At 43.7% G+C, this 24843-nt stretch overlaps 1 protein-coding gene across 7 annotated transcripts in view; it reads right to left on the reverse strand.

The window, feature by feature from the left end:
* The window catches only part of LOC309663907 (stimulated by retinoic acid gene 6 protein-like), a 63156-nt gene extending 38842 nt beyond the window's left edge, over positions 1-24314 (reverse strand). For all 7 annotated transcript variants that reach the window (XR_014265514.1, XR_014265515.1, XM_082468648.1 and 4 more), the window contains exons 1-4: positions 24150-24314; positions 7110-7185; positions 5250-5350; positions 2438-2568 (exon numbers count right to left, since the gene is read on the reverse strand). Coding sequence is in view for 5 of the 7 variants with exons in the window: in XM_082468648.1 (XP_082324774.1) it covers positions 2438-2568; positions 5250-5350; positions 7110-7185; positions 24150-24169 (328 nt within the window). In the remaining 2 variants the exon portion in view is untranslated. The remainder of the gene's footprint in view (positions 1-2437; positions 2569-5249; positions 5351-7109; positions 7186-24149) is intronic.
* Positions 24315-24843: the final 529 nt, after the last annotated feature.

The following is a 24843-nucleotide window of genomic DNA, read 5'->3' on the forward strand; positions in this document are numbered from 1 at the left end:
GAAGAACCCAAAATTGCCAGCAGATATTCACAGGAAATTGAAGCTGAAATAACAGCTGAAACTGGGCACAGTGCTGATGGCCTTGATTCATAGGTGAGAATCAGCAGACCTTAGTAAGGTGTTAGTAGGTCTGAGGATGCTGGAGCCATCAGGGTCCATGAGCTCATTATACTAAATATCCAAGTCCCCTCCCAGCACAAGCCCCACATGAAAGAGAAACTGCTGGCAGTGAGAATCCTAAATGAGAAGGTAAGAACATTAGGAACTGGGTAGTAGTGGGTCCAGACAAAAGTGGAAGGAAGAAGCCAACTCAGAAAATATGAGGTTGTAATGAGGGTACATATATATAATCACTCTGTAAAAACAGAAGAGGAACGCTTCAGCCATGAAGCAAGAAACAATATTCTCATCCAGCCAGATGCTCAACATCAATTAGTCTTCACGGAAACGCAAATCAAGACAACAATCAGATACTACTTCACACCTACTCAGATGGCTATAATTTTTTAAAAAAAAATGAAAATAACAAGCGTTGGCTAGGATGTGGAGAAATTGGAACCTTCACATATTGCAGATCAATGGAACACAATGGACAGTCCAGAAATAGACCCATACACATGTGTAGCCGACTGATTTTCAACAAAGGTGCCAAGGCGATGTAGTGGGCAAAGGACAGGTTTTTGTAACAACAACAGTGCTGGAACAAATGGATAGCCAAAGGCAAAAAAAAAAAAAAAAAAAGAGGAATTCAATCCACACCTCACACTATATTCAAAAAAATTAACTCAAAATGTACCATAGACCTAAATGCAAACACTGTGAGACTATAAAACTTCTAGAAAACACAAAGAAGAAAATCTAAGTGACTTAGCTTAGGCAACGATTTCTTATATGACATCATACGCATGATCCATAAAAGAAAATATGAAAAAATTAGATTTCATCAAAATTTAAAATGTCAGCACTTCAAAAGAAACTGTTGGTAGAATAAAAATACAAGCAACAGACTGGGGAAAAGTATTTGCAATTTATACATCTGATAAAGGACTTATATACAGAGTATATAAAGAACTCTCAAAACTCAATAAGAAGAAAACAAAAAATCCTCAATGTTTTAAAATAGGCAAATAATTTGAACAAACGCTTTACCAAAGAAGGTACAGTGATAGCAGATAAGCACATGAAAATATGCTCAACAACAACACTCATTACAAAACTGCAAACTGAAACCACAGTGAGATACCACAACATGCCTCTTAGAATGGCTAAAATTAAAAAGACTGACCATGTGTTGTCAAGGACATAGAGAAACTTGAACTCTCATACACTGAAGGTGGTAATCTACAATCAAACGGAACCATCATTTTGGAAAACAGTCTGACAGTTTCTTTAAAAGTATAATCTACTACATGATCTTAATAATCCAGACATTCCATTCAAAGGTATTTACCCAAGAAAAATGGAAACATACAAAGACTTATAATGCTTACAGCAGCTTTATTTGTAACAGCCAAAAACTGAAAATAAATCAAATGTCTGTCAACAGGTGAATGGATAAACAAACTGTGGTCTCTCCATACGGTGGAACACTACTCAGAAATGAAAAAGGAATGATTTCTGATACATGCTAAACATGTATGAATCTCAAAACAACTATGTTGTGTGAAAGAAAACAGACCCTCTCCCCCCAATAAAAACCCCGATTGCATTCTGTATGATTCCATTTGCATAATTGCCTGGGGATGGGGGTGGTGACTGGATGGGGTGGGAAGGAGAGAGTACAAACGGGAAAAAGTTAACTTCTGGGGTTCATTATCATGATTGTGGTGATGATTCCATAGATGTAAACATTTGCCAAAGCTTAACTTGTACACTTCTAAGAGATGCATCATTTTGGTTTTAATTTGCATTAAAAACTCCTAAAAACTAAGGAGATGTTGTAGGCATTTGCTCATATAGGCTTGGAACCCAGGAGAGAGAACCAAGCTGGACAGGAGATGTTTGGGAGTCACTGGATTAGGGATGGTTGAACCTGCAGGGAGAGCACAGGGCACGGGGAACAAAGAGGCCTCAGATCAATGGCCAGAGAAGTAAACATTGTTCCCTGAGGAAGCATCTGAGGGCTTACTGATATCAAGAAGGCAGTCATGGCTATGACTCAGGAGAGATATCTAGGGTTGGTGACAGTGAACCTATTTTCTGAGACTTTGTTCTACTATGTCTAAAAAACCTTTGAATCTAACTGGGAGAAAACCCCCACAAAAAAGCTTGAGACTTTGTGGGCTTGGCATTGACCTTGGGCAAGTATCAAGCTAAGAAGAACATTGACAGTTCAACAAAGTTTATCCCCTGATCCCAGAGAACCCCTGCCATGCAGTCTCCAAGAGCAAGAATTTCCACGGCAAAACTCCCAGCAGGTATGAGGCAGCACACATACCTTGGGCCCATTGTGGGACTTGCAGGGGCTGGTAGCCTTCTGAGAATAAGAACATGACCTTATTGGCTGTAGCCCCAAAGGCTACTCCATAGGACCATCGGTTACGAAAAGTGCCCACGAAGTCCAGAGGTCTGTGAATAAGAGAAACAACTCGTGAGGCCAGAGCTGGCTCCTTCCCACAGTTCATTTCCAAAGTATCAATCCCACTCTGGGGAGGGATTATTGAGTAGTAAACTATTTATTTCAACTGACATATCCTGAGGCCCTCTGTGCCAATTTGGGGGCTAGGCATAGATTCAGGGTACCAAAGTGAGGAAGACAAAATCCTTGCCCTGGAGAAGCTCCAAGTCTGGGGAACATAAGCAAGGACACCAGCAGTCATGACAACAAGCAAAATGGGATGAATTTCATCTATGAGAGACACAAGCAGTATGACTTGAGAAACCAAAACAAAGAGTATGTGCCAGACAGGTTGGGGGAACCTGCCCTGCACCTACATGGTCTACAAGAGTCCTCCTTTCCAATATCCCGGGAAGGTTTGGGTATCACTGGCTATGCTGGTGGCATGTGATCACACCTCCTGGCCACAGCTGATTGGACTATGGGTGGTCAGATGGTCACCTGACTTTGGATGGGCCCAATCACCGTGCCTGGCCTTGTATTTTGGATTTGTGATTCTGAGGACAGGAGCCAGTCAGCTGTAAAAATTCTGTTCCGGAAAGTCATGCCAAATTGAGTCTTGCCGACGTTTGGGGGAAGCAGAGATCCTTAAGTCCGATGATAAAGTCAGATGGCAGAGAGGAAAATGGTAAAATGGTGCTGAAGGGACCCCAGTGACACAAGGAGGCAATAATAGAATCCGTCTCCCAGAGACGCCCATCTCAAGAGCTCTAGTTCCCATGAGGCCAACCTTGCCAGTTTCTGTGAGATCTCTGTAACTTTATAAAAAGTCCTTTCTTTCCCTTTTATGCAAACAAGCTTGAGTGGATATCTGTTTCCTCTAACCAAAAGAGCTTTGTCTACACGAGAGAAAGCAATTGCATTTGAGACAAAGAGAAAAGGCTTTCCCCACTGGAGTGCCATTTGAAGCGGGCTTAATGAAAACTCAAGGTGGCAGGAAGGGAAGGGTACTGCAGGTGGGGACTTGGGCCCCACCTTCCTGTTCCATTTGGCTGGCTCGTCTTCATCTTCAAGGCACAACTCAGGGAACACCCCTCTCAGAAACCTCCCTGACAACCCACTCCGCATCAGGCACACCTACTTGCTGCCTTGCTTGGGTCCCCTCAGCGCTAGGTTCATGTCCATGCTTTCCTTATCACTTGTTTAGCGAACTATGAACTCCTCTGGAGTGGGACCTAGCACAGGACCTTGAGAAGAGTAGCTGCTCACTGCACGTTCGTGGACACGCACTTTGTTGAACTGCTTTGAATTCTCATCAATCCCACCTGTAGTACTTAAGCGCTATGTGGGACTCAGTGTCCCTATCTTTAAAACAGAGATGACACCCCTGCTCTGCTCATATCACGGAGACACTGTGGATGGCAAATGAAGACCCGCTTTATAAACTGTGGAGTGTCATGCACATGCGAAGGGTTACTAATGGGTGAAGACGGTAAGCTAAAACTACTCAGGAAAGCAGGGCTTTTCATAAGAAAGTGGCCAGAGAGCAAGAAAACTGTGCCATTATTAATTGAATTCAAAGCAGTTTAACATGATCCATAGAGCGGTCTTACTTAAAAAGTCCTGCACCAGGCCCTACATGTCAAATGCCCAGGGCAAAGTCTGAAGATCTTCTTTATCCACCAGCCTCAGTCTCTCTCTGTGCCTCAGCCAATGTGGCTTAGACCTGGCAGTCTGGGAGGGGCTGACTCCGATAATGGGTGGTATCCAGGATGCTTGCTACTCTGGGCTGGTATATGGTATATGGACATTGTTGTTGGATTTCTCTCACCGCAAAGGTCAGATCACCCTTAGACTCCATCCTGACATCCTGGCTTCCTCTCCCTTCTCCAGAGCCCAAGGTTGAGAGCTGAGTGTGTTCACATCCTTGAGTCTTCTCAGGTTATGACACTGGGAGTATCACAGCCAAAAGCAACCAGACCTGGGTTAAAGCTCTTGTCACTTGGTAGTTCTGTGGCCTTGGGCAAGTGACTCAACTTCTCTGAGCCTGAGCTAGCTCATCCACTACATGAGGATAACAACCTCCACCATGCTGGGGTCCATCCTAGTAGTGTAAGCAAAGCAGATGGCTCAGTGCCTGGGCCAGAGACAGTATGCAATAAATGCTAATTACATCATCATCATCATTATTATTAATTAGAGGGTGATGAGGCAGAGAGATGAACAATTAGAACTCAAGGAAAAATGTGATAAAGGGAGCAGAGATTCAGAATGGCAGAGTCGGAAAGGCCCTGAAAGCTCCCTGGTCCAGCGGGCTCTCCTGGGGCATGTCTCATGCCTCCATTCCAACAAGGAGGCTTGCTGCCACCAGTGACAGGGAACTCTCTCCCCCCCTGCTTCTTGGGGTAGCCATGGTGCTGAGTGTGGGAAGGCCTTTCCCATAGTTAGCCGAGCCTCCTTGAGTTGTTTTACGCACTTCTGGGCAGTCCTGGGTGCTGAGGGTGCAATAGCTTGGAAGCCAATTCTGAACTCTCTGGGCCTTGGGTGGATTGGGGCAGGGAGGGGCAGGGCTGTCCATGGTGGGGTAGAGGTGGGTGGGGAGGTAACTGGTGGTTAGCCTAGTCTTACAAATGGTGTCGGTCCCAAACACAGAGTACCCCAAGCTGTAGTGATGGACCTTGGCTCAACTCACATGATCATTCTGAAGCGGTTCCCCAGGAGGTAAGAAGCGTTATCTGTCTGTCTATGGTGCTCTCGTCTTTGGAGAAGGGACAAGACCAAAATGATGAAAAGCTATAGAAAGAGAAAATGAGTTTGTCAGAGGGAACGTTCATCCTCAGCCCCTCGGTGCCCTCGCTGAAGGAGAGAGTGTGGGTGAGCAAAGCACTCAGAATGTCTAGGACTCAAACTCCAGACTTGGAGAGCTGGCTGCATGCACCGTTGAGCTTCCAGAATGTTTTGTACTGAGCTTTCCTTTGTGTTGCTCTGAACAGACATGGGTTCAAATACAGTCTCTCCCACACACTGGCTGGGAGGGAGACTTAACTTCTCTGAACCTCGGGGTCCTCATCTGTAAAAAATGGGTAATAACTTTCAGGTTGCAAATCCTTCTTTGCTTTTTATTCCTGTGGATTCAGTCATATTCTCCTATACTTGATGCCCCTTTTCTCCTTTTACCAGAAAATTCCTGAGAATTATCTACACTTGCTGTCTCCATTTCCTCACCTCTCACTTGCTCTTTGACCCCCTAACATGGCTTCTACTCCCATACTCCACGGAAGCAGTTCTGGCCAAAGTCACTAATTACCACCTTGTTGCTCAATCCAAATGTAAACATTAAGCCCAAATCTGCTTGACCTCACAACAGCATTCAGTGTTGACCTCTTCCTCCTCTTAGAAATACTCTCTTCCCTATGCTTCTATCAGCCACACTTTTCTGGTTTTCTTCCAGTAATTCTCAGTCTCCTTTGCTGCATCATTCTTTACCCAACCACCAGATGTGGAGCTCCTCATGGTTCAGTCCAAGGACCACTCCTCTTACTGCCCCATCCTCTCTTCCTCGGTGATCCCATCCATGTCCACACTTTCAATGGCCACCAAATACACACAAGACTCACAAACTTGAATCTCCAGCCCAGCCTTGGTCCAGAATCATATGTTCAGCTACATAGTTGGCATTTCTTTTTGATGTGTTGAACGCTTCTCAAATTCAGTATGTCTTAAATGGAACTCATGATTTTCCTCCCTGCCCTGTTCCTTCATCCACACCAAACTTCGATCCCCTCTAATTTTCCTTAACAAGTGAATGGCAGATACCACCATCCTTCCAGCTGTGCAAATTACAAACCCAAGAGTCATCCTCAACCTCTCCCTCTCCCTCATCTCTCTATCCAACCCATTACCAGGTTCTACTGCTTTTACCCCTTGAACATCTGGAGGTGACCACCATCATCTAGGATGATGTAAAATCACCTCACCTGGACCCCTGCAACCATCTCCTAACTGGTCTTCCTGCCTCCTCTCTTACCTGCCTCCAACCTGATCCCCACTTGCAAACAGAGTGATCATTTCAACACATACATCTGATCACACCATCCTTGGGCCAGAAACACTCCACTACTTCCCACTGTATTTAGAACAAAGACCAAACTCCTTCATACACGGCCTGGCCCTGCCCACCTCCCCAGACACCTCCACCTCAATTCCCCACTCCAGCCACGCCAGCCTTCTCAGCTTCTCACACTCTCCATGCTCCTGCCCGCCACGGAGCCTTTGCACGTGCTCTCCCTTCTGTCTGAAATGTTCTTCATTACATCTTCCAACAGACCTCAGCTCCAGCACTGCTTCCACAGAACAACCTTTTTTGACTCCCCTAAAAGTCAGTGCCCCTGACTCTTGGGACCTTCAAAGCCTTCTGCTGCCTGTGTTTTTAGTGCATAATGTAAGAGAGCAAGTCTCTACCGACCTATTCAGATCCCTTTGGGAGACTGTGTATGGGAGCAGCCCAGCTCCCCTTCTCTTCCCTCCTCCACCCTCCCCTGCCTTCACTTACTGATGGGATGAGGGAGTAATGGAGGAAGAGCTCCATGTCCACCGAGCTGGCACAAGTGCCATTTAGCTGCCTGGTCCTGAAAAACAACCGAAACACACATTCACATCATCAGTCACTGCTGCAGTCATTGATCCTTCAGCCTTGAGCGTCACTGTCAGGAATCTGGCTTGTAGCCCACTGAGATCATCTGATCTTTTTTAACTTCCGTTTCTGAGTCAGTGCCACTCACCTGTGATGTGTCTTCCCTAAGTGGATTATCTTCTTTCATATCTCTTTCTCCAGCTTAATTATCTATACAACTGCCCTACTAACTGGATCTAACTCCTTCTTTTCTTGATGACATAGTCATGGACAGATTCAGGTTCCTTGGCGCCCAAAGCTTATATTATTTGGATGTCCTTTTCAAATAAAACTACAAAAATATCTTATCTTTTCATATTTTAAGGAAAATATATCACCATGTAAACACTTAACCAAGGTGCCTCCCACCCTCCTAGAGCCTTGGTAGGGTCCTGTGCAAGTGAGGGCCCCTGAGACTTAAGCTTCAGTAACTTCACAGGAAACCAGCCTTTGGACATAGTTTTTCGTAGCCAGAGGTCAAGAAGCATCTGCTCACTCTGATTCACTGCTGGGCTATTGGGGCAGGACAGCGGTCATCTGGACGACAGACTGTGGACTCTGTCCTCTCCAGACCTCAGAGTCTGCAGGACAAGGCTGCTGGGGTCTCGTGTCTGAAACACATGACAGCAGTTTCCTGGCCTCTCTTTGAAAGGGACCTGCTCCCTTCTGGGCTCCCACCACACTTCGCTCTTGCTGCTCTGACTTGCACTGCACCACCTCAGCACACGCTCACCCTCCAGATCCTTGCTCACTCTGTGCCTCACTCCTGCAGCATCCATCTGGCCATCCCTCGGGCTTCCTTCCCGGTCAGCTCCCACTTTTCCCAGAAGCCTCAGGGAAGAGCATTCCTCTGGGAATCCATGAGCATGGCATACTTCCCTGAAATTTTTTGAAATTCCAGTACTCCACGGTGATGTCTAAACATAGGAATGAGACAACCTAGAAGTGGTGGGGGGAGATGAGGGTGACTCATGCTGTTGGAAATGTGATAGAACTATAAAATTTAGAGTTCTGTTTTTAGGAAAGTAAACTGAGCACATACATCAGTCTCCTCGTTCTACAGAAACCCTCAAAATAGCAGAAAAGATTTTTTTTTTTAAGAAAGAAAAAAAATAGCCATATTTGAAAACAAGAAGGGAATCTATCAGGGACACAGAAACTACTAGAAGATGCTGAATGATGGAGAGCAGTTAGGACTAGATCAAAGAGAAAAAGCATCAGCCAGCACGGCTACAGGCTGTGACCACAGAAAAGTGCTCTACACTCATATGCAAGAGGCTGATGCAGGCGGGGGCTGCCGACAGACCACAGAATGATGAGTTGGGGTCTCACAGAGACCCAAGAGTCCTCCCACCCTGCTGACCGACCAGGGACAATGGGGTTAACTTCTCTGGGAGTAGTATACATGGGTCACAGAGAGAAAGGCAGTGTTCCAGATCACAGGTGGCACCTGGGAAGGACCGGGTGCTTTGGATGTAGATCAGCTGCTGAGGTACCCCATCGAGCGGTACATCTTACCTCCATCCCGCTGCACTGAAAGCACGCCTTAGTACTAGCTGTGGCAGCAGCTGCCACCCACCCCCAAACAAATATCCCAGTGGAAGCTCCAGCACAAAGACAAGCACCCATCCCAGGAACATCAAACATGAGGAAAGATTACACCACCAAAGGGAGCCAAAAATTCAACAGATAGAGGAGCTTACTCCTAAGGAAATGAAGTTAATACAGAACCTCTCTGAGATAAGGAGTAGAGGAAATTCTCTACAAGAAGAATGAACCTAGGAGGAAGTAGAAGGGTGCAAAAAGCCACAGAAAGTAATTAGCAAAACTTCCCATTATTCCTGAGCACAGGACTTTAAATATATACACATATATACAAACATTTTTAGAAACACAAAGACTCAAAAAGACCTTCATTGAAAGAAATATTGGAGGAAATTCTCAAGTAAATCTAGGAGGAAGGGGAAGAATTTAAGAGGAATAACAGAGAAATTAGGAAAATGTATTGTTAAATATCTAGGTAATTATTGTGAAATAAAATGTTTGAAATGCCAATTTGGAGTTGAAATACCAGATGATACCCCACACGGAAGAAGGGAGAGGTGGGTAGGAACAGGTGCAGATACAAAGGGAAGTGAAATGATGACCAAGTTCTTGTCATGTTTAGAAAGATGATGTAGAAACCTGCTTTCTCTTTCTGGGCTTCATAAGTAAAATATAATTCTAAGTAAGTATGTTAAAAATCCACAGTTAGCTACTAAAAGGATATAAATAGAAAGTAAATCAATGTATTAAGAAGTGTATATGAAGGAATGAAAATTCAATCACTCCAGCAAATACAGGAAGAGAAAAAAATGAAATAAAGACTACAATTGAAACACCACAAGAACAAAACTGTCCAAAGAATATTAAGCCACCAACAAAGAAGAAATACAAACATTCAATAAATTCTTAAAATTTCAACTAGTAATGAAAGGAGAAATTAAGATGAAATGCTATCTTATCTATTAAAGTGGGAATTATTAACAATACCACCCAGCAGGGGTCCCCAAGGCCTGGGCATGGACCTGTGCTGGTCCACAGCCTGTTACAAACCCGGGCCGCACAGCAGGAGGTGAGCAGCGGGCCACCGGGCAAAGCTTCATCTGCCGCTCCCCATCGCTCTCCATCGCTCGCGCTCGCATTACCGCCTGAACCATCCCCCGCCCCCCCGCCCCCCCCCACCCCGCCAACCCGCTTCCGTGGAAAAACTGTCTTCCATGAAACCGGTCCCTGGTGCCAAAAAAGGTTAGGGACCGCTGCTACCCAGCATTAGTGAAGGTTAAGACAAGTTGGTATTCATTTGCTGGTAATCAGAAGTGTAAGGAGGTATAACCATTCTGAGGATTAACTTTGCAATATATACCAAGAACCTTTAAATACAGCAATTCCATTTCTAGGAATTCTACTTCTAAAAAATATACACTACGAAAATAATCAGAGAGGTGCCTGAATTCAGGTACTAGAATGCTAAGATTCTCACTCTTCCTGCCTCCCTCCCTCCCTCATATGTGTGTATAACATTTTAAATGTAATATAGGTTCATCGTAAAACATTCAAAATACTTACAAATGTATAAAGTAGTAACTAAAAGCCCTTTCTCCTTCCATAATTATGTGTGTTTATAACCTGTAGTTTCAAGCAAAAATGGGATCGGACTAAACTTGATTTCTTCATTTAATCAATAAAGGAAACGGAATTCATTTAATAAAGAAAGGCAATTTCTAATGTTAGGATACACAGACCCACAGAACTCTTTCATCAGGGTGACTCTGCCTACACAGATTCACTGCTGAGCCGGTCTTTTGCTTGGAGGGCAGAGCTGAGAGTTAGTCTGGCAGGAGCTAGAAACAGGTGAGCTCAGGGAGAGTAGAGAGTGTAGCTCTCTAAATAAGGGGTCCATAGCTATGCTTTCACTCCAGCAGTGAATAGATGAAGCAGGCACTGGAGTCAATTCAAGTTAGAAGGCCACTGAGACCCCCTTCTTGGTCTCTGAGACTCATACTGCTTCCTAGTGGGTCCAGGGCTGGAGGGGCAGATCTGTCGAGGGGTGAACAGCTTTTGCAGGGCAGCAGCAAAACAGCACCCCCAAATGTAGAAAATCCGATTTCCACTGATGATAGCTTGGAACTGTGTTTATGATACACTGTTAAGTGAAAAAAAAAATTATAAAACAATATGATCCCACGTTGTGAAGAGTGGTCATCTCTGGGTTGTAAGATTTGCATTCATTCTACTTTTTTTAAATGATTTTCTTGAATTTCCCAAGGGTAGTACACAGATGTATTACTTGATAGCTGCTCAGAACAGTGTTTGACACAAAGTAGACAGCAATAAACACATGTCAAATGAATGAATGGCTTGCTTTTGTAATCAGGGAAAAGACTGGATTTTATGCCAAAGCAATAAAACACCATTCTGAAGGGAAGTTACCCAGGAATCAGCATAAAGTGAAAACATGCAAGATTTGTTCTGTGATAGGGTATAAATTACAAATATTTCATTATTTAAAAAATATTGAAAATAAAAAGCTATGAGGGCGAAACAAGCAAGGACACACAGCTGGTGCATCTAGAGCAAGGGTCATCTGCGTTCCCAACTCCTTTCTCCAATATCCCCACGCTGATTGCCTCATGGCCTTGGTGGGGTGTCTCTGTGCTCCCGCAGTCCTGATTCCTTTGGTCCTAACATTATCACTCTATAGTCACAGGTTAGGGCTTCCCTGGTGGCGCAGTGGTTAAGAATCTGCCTGCCAACGCAGGGGACACGGGTTTGAGCTCTGGTCCGGGAAGATCCCACATGCCGCGGAGCAACTACGCCCGTGAGCCAAAACTACTGAGCATGCGCTCCAGAGCCCGTGAGCCACAACTCCTGAAGCCCGCGTGCCAGAGCCTGTGCTCCGCAACAAAAGAAGCCACCGCAACGAGAAACCCACGCATCGCAGCAAAGAGTAGCCCCCGCTCACCACAACTAGAGAAAGCCCGCGCACAGCAACAAAGAACCAACTCAGCCAAAAATAAATAAATAAAATAAATAAATTATAGTCGTAAGTTAAACATATAATAGCTTTTATTGAGTAATGTCACTTTATTGTGTGTCACTATGTCCTAGGAATCCTGCTATTTTATATTACCTTATTTAATCTTTACAGGAATCTTGTGAGGTAGATTGTATTACCTCCTTTTCATAATGAGGAACTGAAGCCACGAGAGGTTACCTAACCTGCCCAGGAGGAGGTGAGGCTGGGAGCCAGGCGCCCCTGCATGTCACCATCCTCCCAGCCCCCGCTGCTGGCTCACGTGGCCCCTTGGAGCTCCCAGCATTCGCTGACCTTCCAGGCTATGGCTGACTCATCTCTGATCCCAAGTCCAGCCCAGCACCTGGCACAGACAGGATAAGGGCATGTCTGTTAAATTCCATGGGAACTTCCCTCAGGAAGCTGAGGCCCAGAGAGGGCCAGTGAGCAGAAAACATCACGAAGCCCAGGACTACTTCAGGTCCAGCTCAAGGAGCTCAGTGAGCGGGACCCTGACCTGGTTCCCACTTCTGAGTGCAGAGAAGGGTTGGGAAGGAGGAAGAGGTGTGTGCAGTGTGTATGTGTGTGTGTGTGTGCGCACGTGCCCGTCCATGTGATGCCTCCAGCAATGCAGTAGCCTGTGTGCTGGGGTGTCTGATTCAGGGCTAGCCCTGGCCCGCCTTTGTGAATCCCATCAATCCTCTAACACACAGCCTCCCCACAGTCCTGCCTTGGGGTCGGAGGTAGATGTAATAGTGTGCTCAGGCTGGCTTGTACCAGCTTGGGACTGTCACATTATCAGGAATTTTGCAAGCCGGTTGTTAAACACCACCATTGGTAAAAATTAAATTATATAAATGTATAATTAAATAAGTTATTTAAAAGGAAGGTAGTAAAGCCTCAAAACCCATCACTTCCTAATTATTTTGCTACGTTTTGCTATGATTTATTCTCTAGAGGTTATTTACATCTGTTATATCTGCACCATGAAAACTCTATGTTATGGTCTGTGCCACTACCGTGCCTCTCTTCACATCTCCATGTCAGCAACATCATGTTGTTAGCTTGAAATTAGCCATGCTGGGAATATTTATACCAGGGAAGTGGGTGAACACTACAAATCAGGCTTTGATTTACTGTTCTGCAGACTGTCTAGAAAGTGACAGAGAAAATGTTAACAAGGCAGATTAAATTTAAACATATGTTTGTAGCCATTACATTGTGAATAGCAAAAAAAAAAAAAAAAAAGAGGAAATATTCTTCTAGAATTTAAAACTCTTATCCCATTCATCCAAAAAATAGTTTCTGGCAACTGACATTGACAAATGAGTGAAGTTCTGACTTATACCTTGTCTCCATTGTTTCACATTTGTGTTACTCATTAATGTCAATAAAAATATCAACCAACATTCATGTCGAAAATATCCTCACGGGTCAATGGCAGGTTGGCTACAGACAAAGGAATTTGGCAAAAATCAATGAAAGCATTCTTTGAGATTTAATTGGCTCTGTGCAATCTGCAAGAAAGATCATTGTATATTTTATTATCTGTAAATTTTGTGTGATAATCTATTCTAACAGTACAATTCATATTAAACTTATGTATGTATATGCATACTTTTTTCAGGGAGCCAGTTACTACACATTTCCTGGCACACCACTGGGCAGATGGGACACTAGTTCTGGGAGTGGTCAGGAATAATGAGGATGGCTGAGTTTGGAGACCTAGGTCAATATAAACTATGCTTTAGGGGAAAGACAAGTTTAGTAGAGAGAACACAGGAGGGGGCCAGTGCCCACCCTACCCTCTTCTCCCAAAGCTCTGCAAAATGAGGAGGTTGGACCAGATCAGTGTTTTTAAGTTTTTTGACTACAAGTCAAATATACATTATAGCCATGACCCAGTTCAGATACATGTATGCAAAACAAATTTTCATAAAACAATACCATTAATATGATCTCTGGTAACTTTAATGCAATTCAATTCTATTCATTTTGTTCTTTTTCATCCCATTTTGTAAAATGCTGGCCGTAAACACGAAATTAATTTTACAACCCACTAATGGGTGTCAACCAGCTGCTTGGAAAAAAAAGACTTGACTATGAGGTGACTGCTAGGGTCAGGGCTGTGCACCCCTGAAGGCCTCTGATGCCTGACACCTTCAGCAAGTACTGGTCTTCGCACTGCAGGGTTCCCGAATACCAGGCCTTGTTCTGATGGATAGACAGCAGGTAAGGTCATTTGGAAACTCTTTAGCTCAGGCCCTATCACTTGTCTGGAACTGTTGCACCAGCCTCTTTGCTCATCCCCCTGAGGCCGGAGTCACCTGGAAAGGACACTCCACCCTCCCCCAGACTTAGCCTGCGGTGCTCTCTGGTGCTTATCACTTCTGCTTCCTGCTACAGGTGCATTTTTCATGCTTAATCTCTCACTTTCAGACTGGGCTTTTCATCAGCAAGAAACATGCTTCATTCCACTTTGAACTCCTACCATCCCCCACCCCACCCCACCCCCAGCTTCTGACTAGGGACAAGGTACATCACAAATCCAAGCAAGTGCTGAATGAATGAGTGAAGAGGGGAGGAGGAAGGGGAGGAAGGTGGGTGGGAGAGAGGGAAACATCTGTGTACTCTGCGTGCTGGGCAAGCACACGGCTGAGCTGCACCCTGTCCACACCCATGATGTGAGACACTCCGGTCCACCCCTGGCCACAGACTCACAGACTCCTGCCTTGTCACTCAAAGGCTCTGGAACCCAAGGCCATGGGCGGTTTGAATGCCCCCAGGACCTGCCTCCAGCCCTCCACACATGGGCAACCACGAAGCCTCATCTGGGCACCTCCAGTGGTGGGAATCCTCCAAGTTGCCCCTTCCATCTCACCGAGTAAGGGGGGCCAGAGGGAAAAGTGCCGGACCTGGGAGTGAGCCCCACTCCACCAGTCATTAGCTGTGTGCCCGTAGAGGGGCCCTGCCCCTCTCTGGGCCTTACTCTTCTCATCCTGAAAATGGATCTAATACTCCCTTACAGGCTGCCGTGAGGACTAGATACAATGAGAGTCCAGTGCTCAGTCAGTATTGATCTTTCCCATCCATTCCCTGCTTTTGGACCAAAGAAAAGGATTTTCTTTCACTGGGTTGAAAGGGGACTCTCACTGGCTGTTTCTACCTCCTCAGATGCCAGACCCCATCTGCTCCTCTGTCCCTGGAGCATCTGGGGTCAGCCCTCTCCAGACTGAGCGCCTCCCCAGCCCCAATCCAGTGCACGTCATGGGCAGCTGGCCTGGCATCCCTGGCCTCCTGCTAGGTGAGGGTGTGTCCGGGACTCCCCTGCCCTGGGCCCCTGACCACACAGTGGACTGAAGTCCTTCACCTGGTTAACCAGTAGCCAGAGCGCTGCACATACCTGGCCCTGTGACCAGTGTCCTGCTCCACACTGCAGGCAGGGGGGCCCAGAGCACCCTTGCCCAGATTGGTCCCGCTGTCCTCCAGAGCCACCAGCTTCCTCTGAGGCGCTCACATAAAGGTGCCTGGCCAGGAAAAACCATTTTGAGGCCACCCAGCTCTGCTGCTAAGTGCTGTGGCTCCTTAGGCTCAGGGGGCCCCGTGGTCTCAGTTTGGTCACTTGTAAACTGAGAAGGTTGGACTGCTTGGGACTCAGCCCACAGTCACAGCAGCCAGCCCACTGTGTGGAAAAGTCTTTTCATGTGTCTGTGTCCCCCACTGGATGGGGAGATCCTAGGGGGCAGGGGCCTTCCTCATTCTTCTCATGTGCACAGCTCCTGGCCCAACATGTGGCAACAGCAGGTGCCCACTAATGTTTCCTAAATGGATGGATGGAAAGCTAATGTTTCTCAAGGGCCTACTGTGCACCAAGCTATACTTTAAGGGTTATGCTTTTATTAACTAATTTCAGCTTCACAACAGGCCTGTGAGAGGTACTATCATCACCCCATTTCACAGATGAGAAAACTGAGGCTCCAGAAGATGAGGAAACTCGTCCAAGCTCACCCAGCCAGTGAACAGTGGAGCCAGGACTTGAACCCTGGCAACGTGGATGACCACGTAAGTAATTGCCAGCTGTCACCCTCCATGACTCCTCAATGAATTTTTCTGTTCCTACGGCCAGGGCAGCGTGAGTTCTTTTGGCACAAAGACATGAGAATTGCGGGGGCTTGTGAAGATTTGAGAGTGGATGTGTGTGCAGGTCATTGGTGCACGCACAGCTTTAAGAATGGTGTGGGGGAAAGCAAACTCCCTCTCAAGATGAAATCCATGAGGAAATGACAGGCTGTCTGAGGAGGGGGAGTGGGCAGGGGTGTTCAGGGGACTGCCCATGTGTTGACAATTGTTGGAGCTGGGTGATGGGAATAGGGGGTTCTTTATATTATTCTCTCTTCTCTTGTATAAATATGTACACATCCATAATAAAAAGTTTAAAATAAAATAAAGTCCACGACTATCACAAAACCCACATACGCTGCCACCTTGCTGACGGTCCCTTCTGTTTTCTTCCCAGCTCCTCCATCCCCCTCAGGCTTGCCTCTGACAGCCTTCCCAGAAAGTTCCATGTGTCTTTCTGTGCTTCTCTCTCTTATTGCCTATTGGTTTGGCCCTGTCTGTCACTTTCAGTGACTCTCTGAGAATCAGGGGAAGTTCTATAATGAAACACACATTGATACCCTTTTTTGATTCCATTTTTTCCCCAGGGCCTCTGTCTTCTCTGTGTGTCCAAATCTGTTTTCTGCTTCTTTGCCTTGACTACTCCCATCCATTTGGACCTTGCTTTATAGGTAGGAATTCTCGGCTCTGGTTGGTAACCTCCACCAGACAGTGTGTATAGGTGGGTTTTCATGCCTATGTGGGGCCTCAGATCTGCCCAGAGGAAAAGCCTGGGATTTGGAGTCAGAGACCTTGCGACCTGGGGTGAATCATTTCTCCTCCTGAAGTCTTGGTTGCTTCATCTGTAGAATGGGTGTGATCTACTTCCCTAGATCATTAGAGAATGGGTATGAATGGTACTTTGTTAACTGGGAAGCACCATGCTTGCTGGTCCTCAGGCCTGCTTCCACCTTCCCTACAACTCCCTCCCACAGACGCTATTCCACGAGGTGGGAGTGGAGGATTCCAAGCAGCAGCCCGGCCCCCAGCAGACCCTGGGGCCCCTCCCGGGGGACGGGGGGGCGGACACTGGCGTTACGGAGAGACACAGGAGCCACAGTACCAAAGAGCTGGACACCCTGGCTGGGTGCCTTGGCTCCACCACCACCTGGTTAACTGACTCAGAGAGACAGAATCAGCTCAGTCAAGTTGGGAACAGAGCTCTCCCCCAGGGCACAGGAGCTGGGAGATCTTCCCCTGTTCTGAGCAGGGCACTGCGGGAAATACCAGTGCTTTACAGTTTATAAAGCACTCTCATCCCCAAGGTCTCACTGGATCCTCGGAGAGCACAGGTCAGAGGGAGCCTGTCACTTGTCCACAGTGGGACTCAAACACAGGTGCTAATTTTTTTTTTTTTTTTTGCACCGCTCGGCATGTGGGATCTTAGTTCCCGGACCAGGGATCCAACCCGCGCCCCCTGCATTGGAAGGGTGGAGTCTTAACCACTGGACTGCCAGGGAAGTCCCCATGGGTGCTAATTTTAAGGTGAGATATTGATTGACCTTTTGTGTCTGGCCTGTCTTTATTCCATCTTCTCCCAGGGCCTCCTCTCTGTTTACTCCTCTGTGTGTCCAGATCTCTGTTTATTTTCCTTTGCCTTGACCTTGCCCATTCATTTTGAGCTTACTGTACTGAGAGGAATAGTCTGCACCTGGTAGGTACCCTCCTTTCGGAGGGAGTGTATGGGAGTGTTTTCACGCCTATCTGACAACTTCAGACGGAGTTACCATGCAAAAAATTGGTGATTGAAGAAGGCAAAAGCCCATTTTCTGCTCCCTACCATTCTTAACTGTCCAATAAAGCAACATTCATTTTCATTTCTTCTCACTTAATAAATTAACAATAATAGCTATCGTTCATTGAAGGTTTATCACATGCTGGACATTGGGCTATGTATGGTCTTTACAGTTATTATCTCAGTCTTTTCACAACCTATGCAGCATGGACTATTATTCCAACTTCAAGGATAAAGCTTTAGAGAGGTGAAGTAAACGCAGATCTTCTCAATTACAAAGCCCTTTTACCTCTACTTTCAGAAGATCCTACCAAACTAAGAGAGGAGTTGGAAAGATCAGTGACCATTCACAGCCCCACTCACAGGGACCTAGATTGGCTGTTAAGGGGTATTCTTCCCACCCATGATTATACCGTAGTTATCAGACAAGCCAGGCGGGCCCCTGGGAAAAAAACCCCTCACAGAGGAATAAGACAGCCAGAATTTCTCCCAGGCCCTCCTACAAGTGACTCAGAAATGGTTCAATAGAGGCTGATATTCTGAGGCTGATAGAGCAATTGTAGAGGCTTTCCCCCCTAAGGTGAATTGGTCCAAGGTTGAATATGCACTCAGAAATAAGGCCTTTGTTTAAAACACCTTAGACTTCTTCAGTCTATTAAACCCTGAAGCTCTCTAATGTAGAAATCTTTTGATCTCCATCTTAGTAGGAAATCACCCTTATACAAAGCAGCAAGTTTAGTTGGATGGGTGGGTCAGTCTCTTGATATTCAGGTTACAGCCCAATTCTCTGAAACAGAAAACAATTGTCTTTGTCTTGCAAATCTCTACAAAACCAGAAATGTGGCTCTAGAAACAATTCAAAGTCCACCTAGCCTTATTAATCCCCAAATCTCCCCTTTTCATCTTAAAATGCTTGTAGATATTGGGATTTCAGAAACAGAGTTGTACTGCACTTAAGAAAAAGAAGGACAATTTTAAATAGCAATTACTCTAGACCTCTAATAATAGGCAAATATACCCCAAAACTCCTTGGCAAAAACTTGAGTACTTTCTCTGTGCCTTCTTGATGTAGATTTTCTACATTCATCTTCTCTGGGACCTAAGAACCATTCTTTGAAAAGCAAACTTTAGGGAGAAGTTTCTCATCAGAAGCAGAAGAGAAGGAACTATGTGGAAATCAGACTAATGAAAACTCTTAAATGTCCTCCCACAAATGTTAGTAAAAAGCTTTAGCCATCTGAGCAGGTGACAACTGCCAAAACAAAGTTTGAATCCAACTGTTCTTTCATAAGCTAGTGAGTTTTGTATTATTGTATGTGTCTCATGGCTAAAATTTTAGAACAATAGTTATAAGGTCTTGTTTGCATCTGTCTGTATGTTTATGTATGTTTATAAATGTATGTTGTAGAGATGTGATATTTCTCTACCTCCAGATGGTATTGTCGAAATTAATGTATAAAGAGCTCTATTTATTTGGGTTGAAGGACATGTGTTTGTAAGGATTGGGTATTCTAAAACTCTCATAAATACATAGATAACATTATCTCTGTTGCAAAATTGGTCAGCAAGGAAAATAGCTTGGGATGATGCCTGACTTTGTCTAATGTCTCATTAGGTTTTTGTGAATAGTCTAAACATAATTGTTGGGAGGAAGTGGTGTAGATAGATGTAAGTGGGATAAGAGTTTTTAGGTGAACTTTCCAGCAATAAATATTTGTATAGTATTCTAATTAAAAATAGCTACTAAAATCTTTTTGGTAACTTGAAACCTTAAAGTTTTGCTAAGCTAAGTTAAATAATGGAATCTCACTGAATATCTAGATCATTTCCAAATAAGATGAAACAGTGAAACATTAACTACTGAACATAGGTTTACTGACTCTTATCTTCTTATTACAGAGAAACTAAAGATATTTGGGTTTATTAGTAAATGTATTTTGTGCCACATTGAAAGATTGTACTATGAAAAAGTGTATGCTTCAAAATTATGAAATGTATTAATAAATTTGCCAGTCTATGGAATTCTGGTGTAACAGTTCACAATTGCTCACTTCTTAGTTTTCACTAGAAGTTAAGGTTGCTAAGGGTTAAGAATTCTAATTAATATATGTAATTAAAGCTACCAGAAATAATATGGGAAACAACTCTATATGCAAGAAAAGTAAGATATATTTTTACCTAAGAAAAGATATGATGTATGGAGATGCATTTCTGTTGAAGGAAATGAAAGTGATTTTGTCCTAAAGTAAAGCTGGTTATTTCAGAATGGGAAGATGGAAAATAAAGGATAAACTAAATGTATATAGAAAGTTGAAGGGGGAGAGAAAGAGAATTTTACGTTGTGTAATCAAGCTGGCTAAAATTGAATTGTTATTATAAGGGTATTTAAAATAAGTCTTAATATCAATAGTGTACTTATATAAAACTGGAACTTGATTTTCTTTCATCTGTTAAAAGGACAAAGTTCTATTGGGCTATTGGTCTTCTCCTGATAAGAAGTTGTGAAAGGTTTTTCTTTACCCTCTTAAGTTATCTGCCTAGAAAGCAAAGATTCGGTATTTTATCAAAATAATTTCCTGTGCTTCATGTTGTCTTAATCAGGTCTTTGATTATTTAAGAGAACTGAATCATCTCAATATTAAAAGAGATAAGTTTTGCTCACAACTGTGTAACAATCTCTATTTGCCTTTAAAATCTTTTATTGTCGCTTTGGTTAAATAGACAACTATGTATTGTTTCATAGTGTGATCCTTATTTATTCAAGTGTCCAAACTTTTTGATATTTTTGACAAACTTCGCCAAATCAAACTCTAACTAAAGTCTTTTTGACACGGAAGTAATATTGGGATTTTCCAGAGGGCCCCTGGAACAACTCAAAAGATTTTTTCTCCTTAAAAACAGAGAGATAGAGGCTTACTGATATGTTAAATTACATGGGAAGCATTGTCAAATAAGACGTAATACTAAGCCTTCTTTATGTTGTATTTGTATAGGTATATAAGCATTCCAGAAATTGTATGAAATTCCTAAACTTCTGAAATGTCTGGTATAATGTTAATCAGTCATAATTCTAGTAATTACCTTAATAATAACTAGAATGTTGTCTGTTACAGAGATAACCAAATTTCTTTGTCAATCGCATTGTAATGAACTCTAATCAGATCTTTAACCATGGCCACTTTTAAGTCTTTGTCATTTACAGAAGTTACTGTTTTACTCTGATGCTTTTGCAGAAGTGTTTGCAAGTGTGCTTCATCTTCAAGGAGATTCATGGAAAGGACTCTGGCAAGCACAGATTTCTGATAACTTTAAGATCATAAAACTGAACTGAGTAAGAATCTCCAGAACTGATGAAAAAACTGGATTCAAGCAGAACAAGAATTAATAACAGACTGAACGAACTGAGGAGGATGATTATAATTTTTATGACTTTCTGTCTGAAACATTGTTGGTTCTTTAATGTTTTGTTTTTCCAGATTAAGTTCTTTAATATTAAGGAAACTTTTTCTCTTAAGCTACCTATGACTTAGAGCAATTTGATAAAGTGTACCTTCGTGAATAAGGATGAAACAATTACTTTTTCTCCCTACCTGATCCCTCCAGAATCTGGAAACTTAGTGAATGTTCTTTATGACAAAATATTTATTTGCCTAAGTTAATAAGAATCTATTCTTCTTGTAACAGGACACAATTGGAAACATTTGTTATATTATCAAAGCTTTGGTTGGAATGTCAGATTTGAGAAGATTCATAGAATCAGATATGACAAGACAGTTTTAAATAATTAAGGCTGAGTTTATAGAGTCAATAAATCCCCTTGGAAAGACAGCCTGGTACCTTGCTTTCAGGGTTCCTGACAGTCTTACCAGGTTAGTAAGGAAAGTCCCTTCCTGGCAGGTACAGGATACTTGGGGGACCTCAAGAAGAGAGGAATCAACCCAAATCTATAAGCATTAAGGCAAAGTCTGATGGAAAGTCTTTGGCTTGGCTTCCTGACCTCTAGATGCTTTTAAAAGTTCAATCTGAAATTCTTTATGAAAAGCCAGCAAAGAATATTTAAAAGACCCTACATGGTCAATTGCTATTCTTGCTGCGCTTGTACAAATAATCGGGTCAAGTTTATTGAAACTAGACCTATTTTGTGAACAAATTAGTCTTCATTTGGCTATCTTTGATAGAAATAAGGGTGATTTTAGAAAAATTATGTTTCAGTAGAAACTATAATACACACTTGTAGATAAGATTTTAGTTCTGTTAATTGTCTCTGAGGTTTTGTTTTCTACCCGTAAACTGGACTGGATCCTGAATTCTTGTTTCCTCAAATATCTGGCTACAAATCTCCAAACTAATGTTTCCAATTTTCTCCCACCTTTTTGACTTGGAATCACTAAAAACAAAAGCTGCCCTTTTCCCTGAAACCCTGCAAACTGAATGTGAATGGCTTGATATAAACTTCAGAGAAATCACCATAACAGCTCATGTTTAGACATCGTTTGTGCCTGTTGCTTTGTGGGCCACTCAGAAAGTGTAACTGAACACCTGATGACATCATCAGAGACACTCAAACTGCAAAAGATGTTTCAACCCTAACATATAGAAAATCTTCTTGACTGGCTGCCTCCTGGGCTCAGAAAGTGGTTTAGAGTCTTCTCCAACCATTAAGCTTCGGTTTTCTTCTGTTTCCATAGAAATGCCTCTTAATAAATACCTGACCCCTGGCACTATCTAGGCCTAACTCTGGGAGCACACCTGCGAGACCACCTCCTGAAATGAGACACAACTGTTTAACTAAACTGATCTACTCTCACTACTGAGACAGGTTCAATGAGATACGGAGCAATTTGTCAACTCAGCTTCTGGACTGTGAAACTTATTTGAAGTTTCAAAAGTGGGATAAGGGGGGCAGAATTTGTCACCCCAAGATATGCCTCTTCAGCATAAGGATTATTTTAAGACGGTTATTTTTAAGAAACTGCAGACATAGGGGAAGCTCTGAAAATGCAGCTTTTATAGGAGACATTTACATGTATGGGAGAAATCTCTTGTTTGTAAGGGTGTCTTCCTCACTGTACCAGGAATGGTAGATAAGGCAGACAAGGTAAGACGACCTTATCTCTAGAAACTCTTATCAATGTAGAAAACAATTATTTAAATCTGCATCATGACCTTACCCTTGTTTACTGTGCTTTTCCTGATAACCTCCTACAACTAACTCCTCAACTCCAACATTTTCTTTTGTCTTTAGCTGAAGATGGTATTTAGGGTGACAGCTTCAGCCATTTGGAGGAGTTACTCTATTTTCCTGGGTATCTCCCATGTATACAGGAGTCATACACGTTATTAAATTTGTTTGTTTTTCTCCTGTTAATCTTTTTATTACAGGGGTGTCTCAGTCAAGAACCTAGAAGGGTAGAGGGAAAATTATTTTTCCTTCCCCACAATAACATCCCTTGACAATCTAAACAGAGAACACTATGACACCAGAAAGTGATGGCTCTAATTTTTGTTCTATTTTTGAGTAGCCTTTTTAGTTCTGGGATCATTTAAAATGAAGTGTTTAAGTTTATATGTTTGAGTGAGAACGCTTCTAGATGGGACTGTACAGCTCTCAAAGTCCTTTCACATTCTTTTCTCAGATGATCTTCACAAAGCTGTGGGTTAGGTAGGACAGGGGTTATTACACCTGATTAATAGATGAGGAAACCAAGGCTTTAAGATCTGCTAGAAACTACAGAGCCAGGACTCAAGCCCAGGTCCTCTAACACCATATCTGTGCTCTTCCCACTCCACTCTGTGGCTCTAAACTGAAGACGAACAGAAATCTATTCACTGATCCATCGTTCCTTCCTCTGTGCCAGCTGCCTACAAATTAGGTAAACCATGCCCTCCTCCCAGTTCCATGAATCACCATAGCAAAGAAGACAGTTGCCAGGTTTTGCAAAAAAACTAAAAATAGAACTACCATATGACCCAGCAATTCCACTCCTGGGTATATATCAGAAAATAACAAAAACACTAATTTGAAAAGATACATGCACCCCAATGTTCATAGCAGCACTATTCACAATAGCTAAGATATGGAAGCAACCTAAGTGTCCATCAACAGATGAATGGATTAAGAAGATGTGGAACATATGTACAATGGAATACTATTCAGCCATAAAAAGAATGAAATTTTGCCATTTGCCACAACATGGATGGATTTGGAGGGTATTCACTTAAAAATTGTGAATCATTGTACACCTGTAACTAATACTGTACCTCAACTATACATCAATTAAAATTTTAATTAAAAAAAAGGGGGAACTCCCTGGCGGTACAGTGGTTAGGACTCGGTGCTCTCACTGGCAGGGGTCCAGGTTCAATCCCTGGTCAGGGCATGGCCAAAAAAAAAAGAAGAAGAAGAATACAGTTGCCAGGAACATACAGTTGTCCAGCATGACTTGTCTCAAGCCTGACCCTGATAACTCACCTTGCGTTTGAGGAACGCATCTTGGTAGAAAAGCACTGCCTGCAGCGCTGGTGAGCAATCTGCTTCTCTGGATTGTTCTTTGGGCTTCTCTTGCCTCTTGGTGATGACTGCTTCTGATGTTCTGACGTTCTGCCCAGTTCCCTTCACAGAACCCAAAAATAAAACCTCAGCGAAAGGCAAACATCCAGTCAAATATTTACCAGAGAAATGACAGCAAGTGGGTGGCCTCCTTCCTTGTTTGGGAACACTACTGGCTATTCTTCTGCTCTACCGCCCTTCCCATGCTTTTTCATGCAAAAGCAGGAACTGCCCTCCTAGTTCCTCTCCCCAAGACTCTTGCTGTCTCTTTTAGCCCTCACTGGCTGTGGGCACTGGCTCCTTGAGCTACTGGAGCTCTGCCCAGAAGCTGAGGCCTCTTCGGCTAGCTGTAAGAATTATTACAGGCAATAAAGCAGGACTCTGCCTCAAGGCAATAAACTAGGAAACTAGCACCACTGGCTTCAAGATTCTCCTTGGAAACAAGACAATTTGCTGGGAGAAGTGGCTGGAGACAAGTTCAAAACTGAACCCCACCCATGTGGCAGAACCGGGGCTAGTTGTCCACAAGGAATTCCTGCTCCCTTGCCATAAAGTGAAGCTGTTGCTGGCAAGGACCTGCCCAGCCAGGGGGCACACTCCCCAGCCCACCAAGGAG

The sequence above is a fragment of the Balaenoptera physalus genome (genome assembly GCF_965194825.1).
Source record: "Balaenoptera physalus genome assembly, chromosome: 7".
NCBI lineage: Eukaryota > Metazoa > Chordata > Mammalia > Artiodactyla > Balaenopteridae > Balaenoptera > Balaenoptera physalus.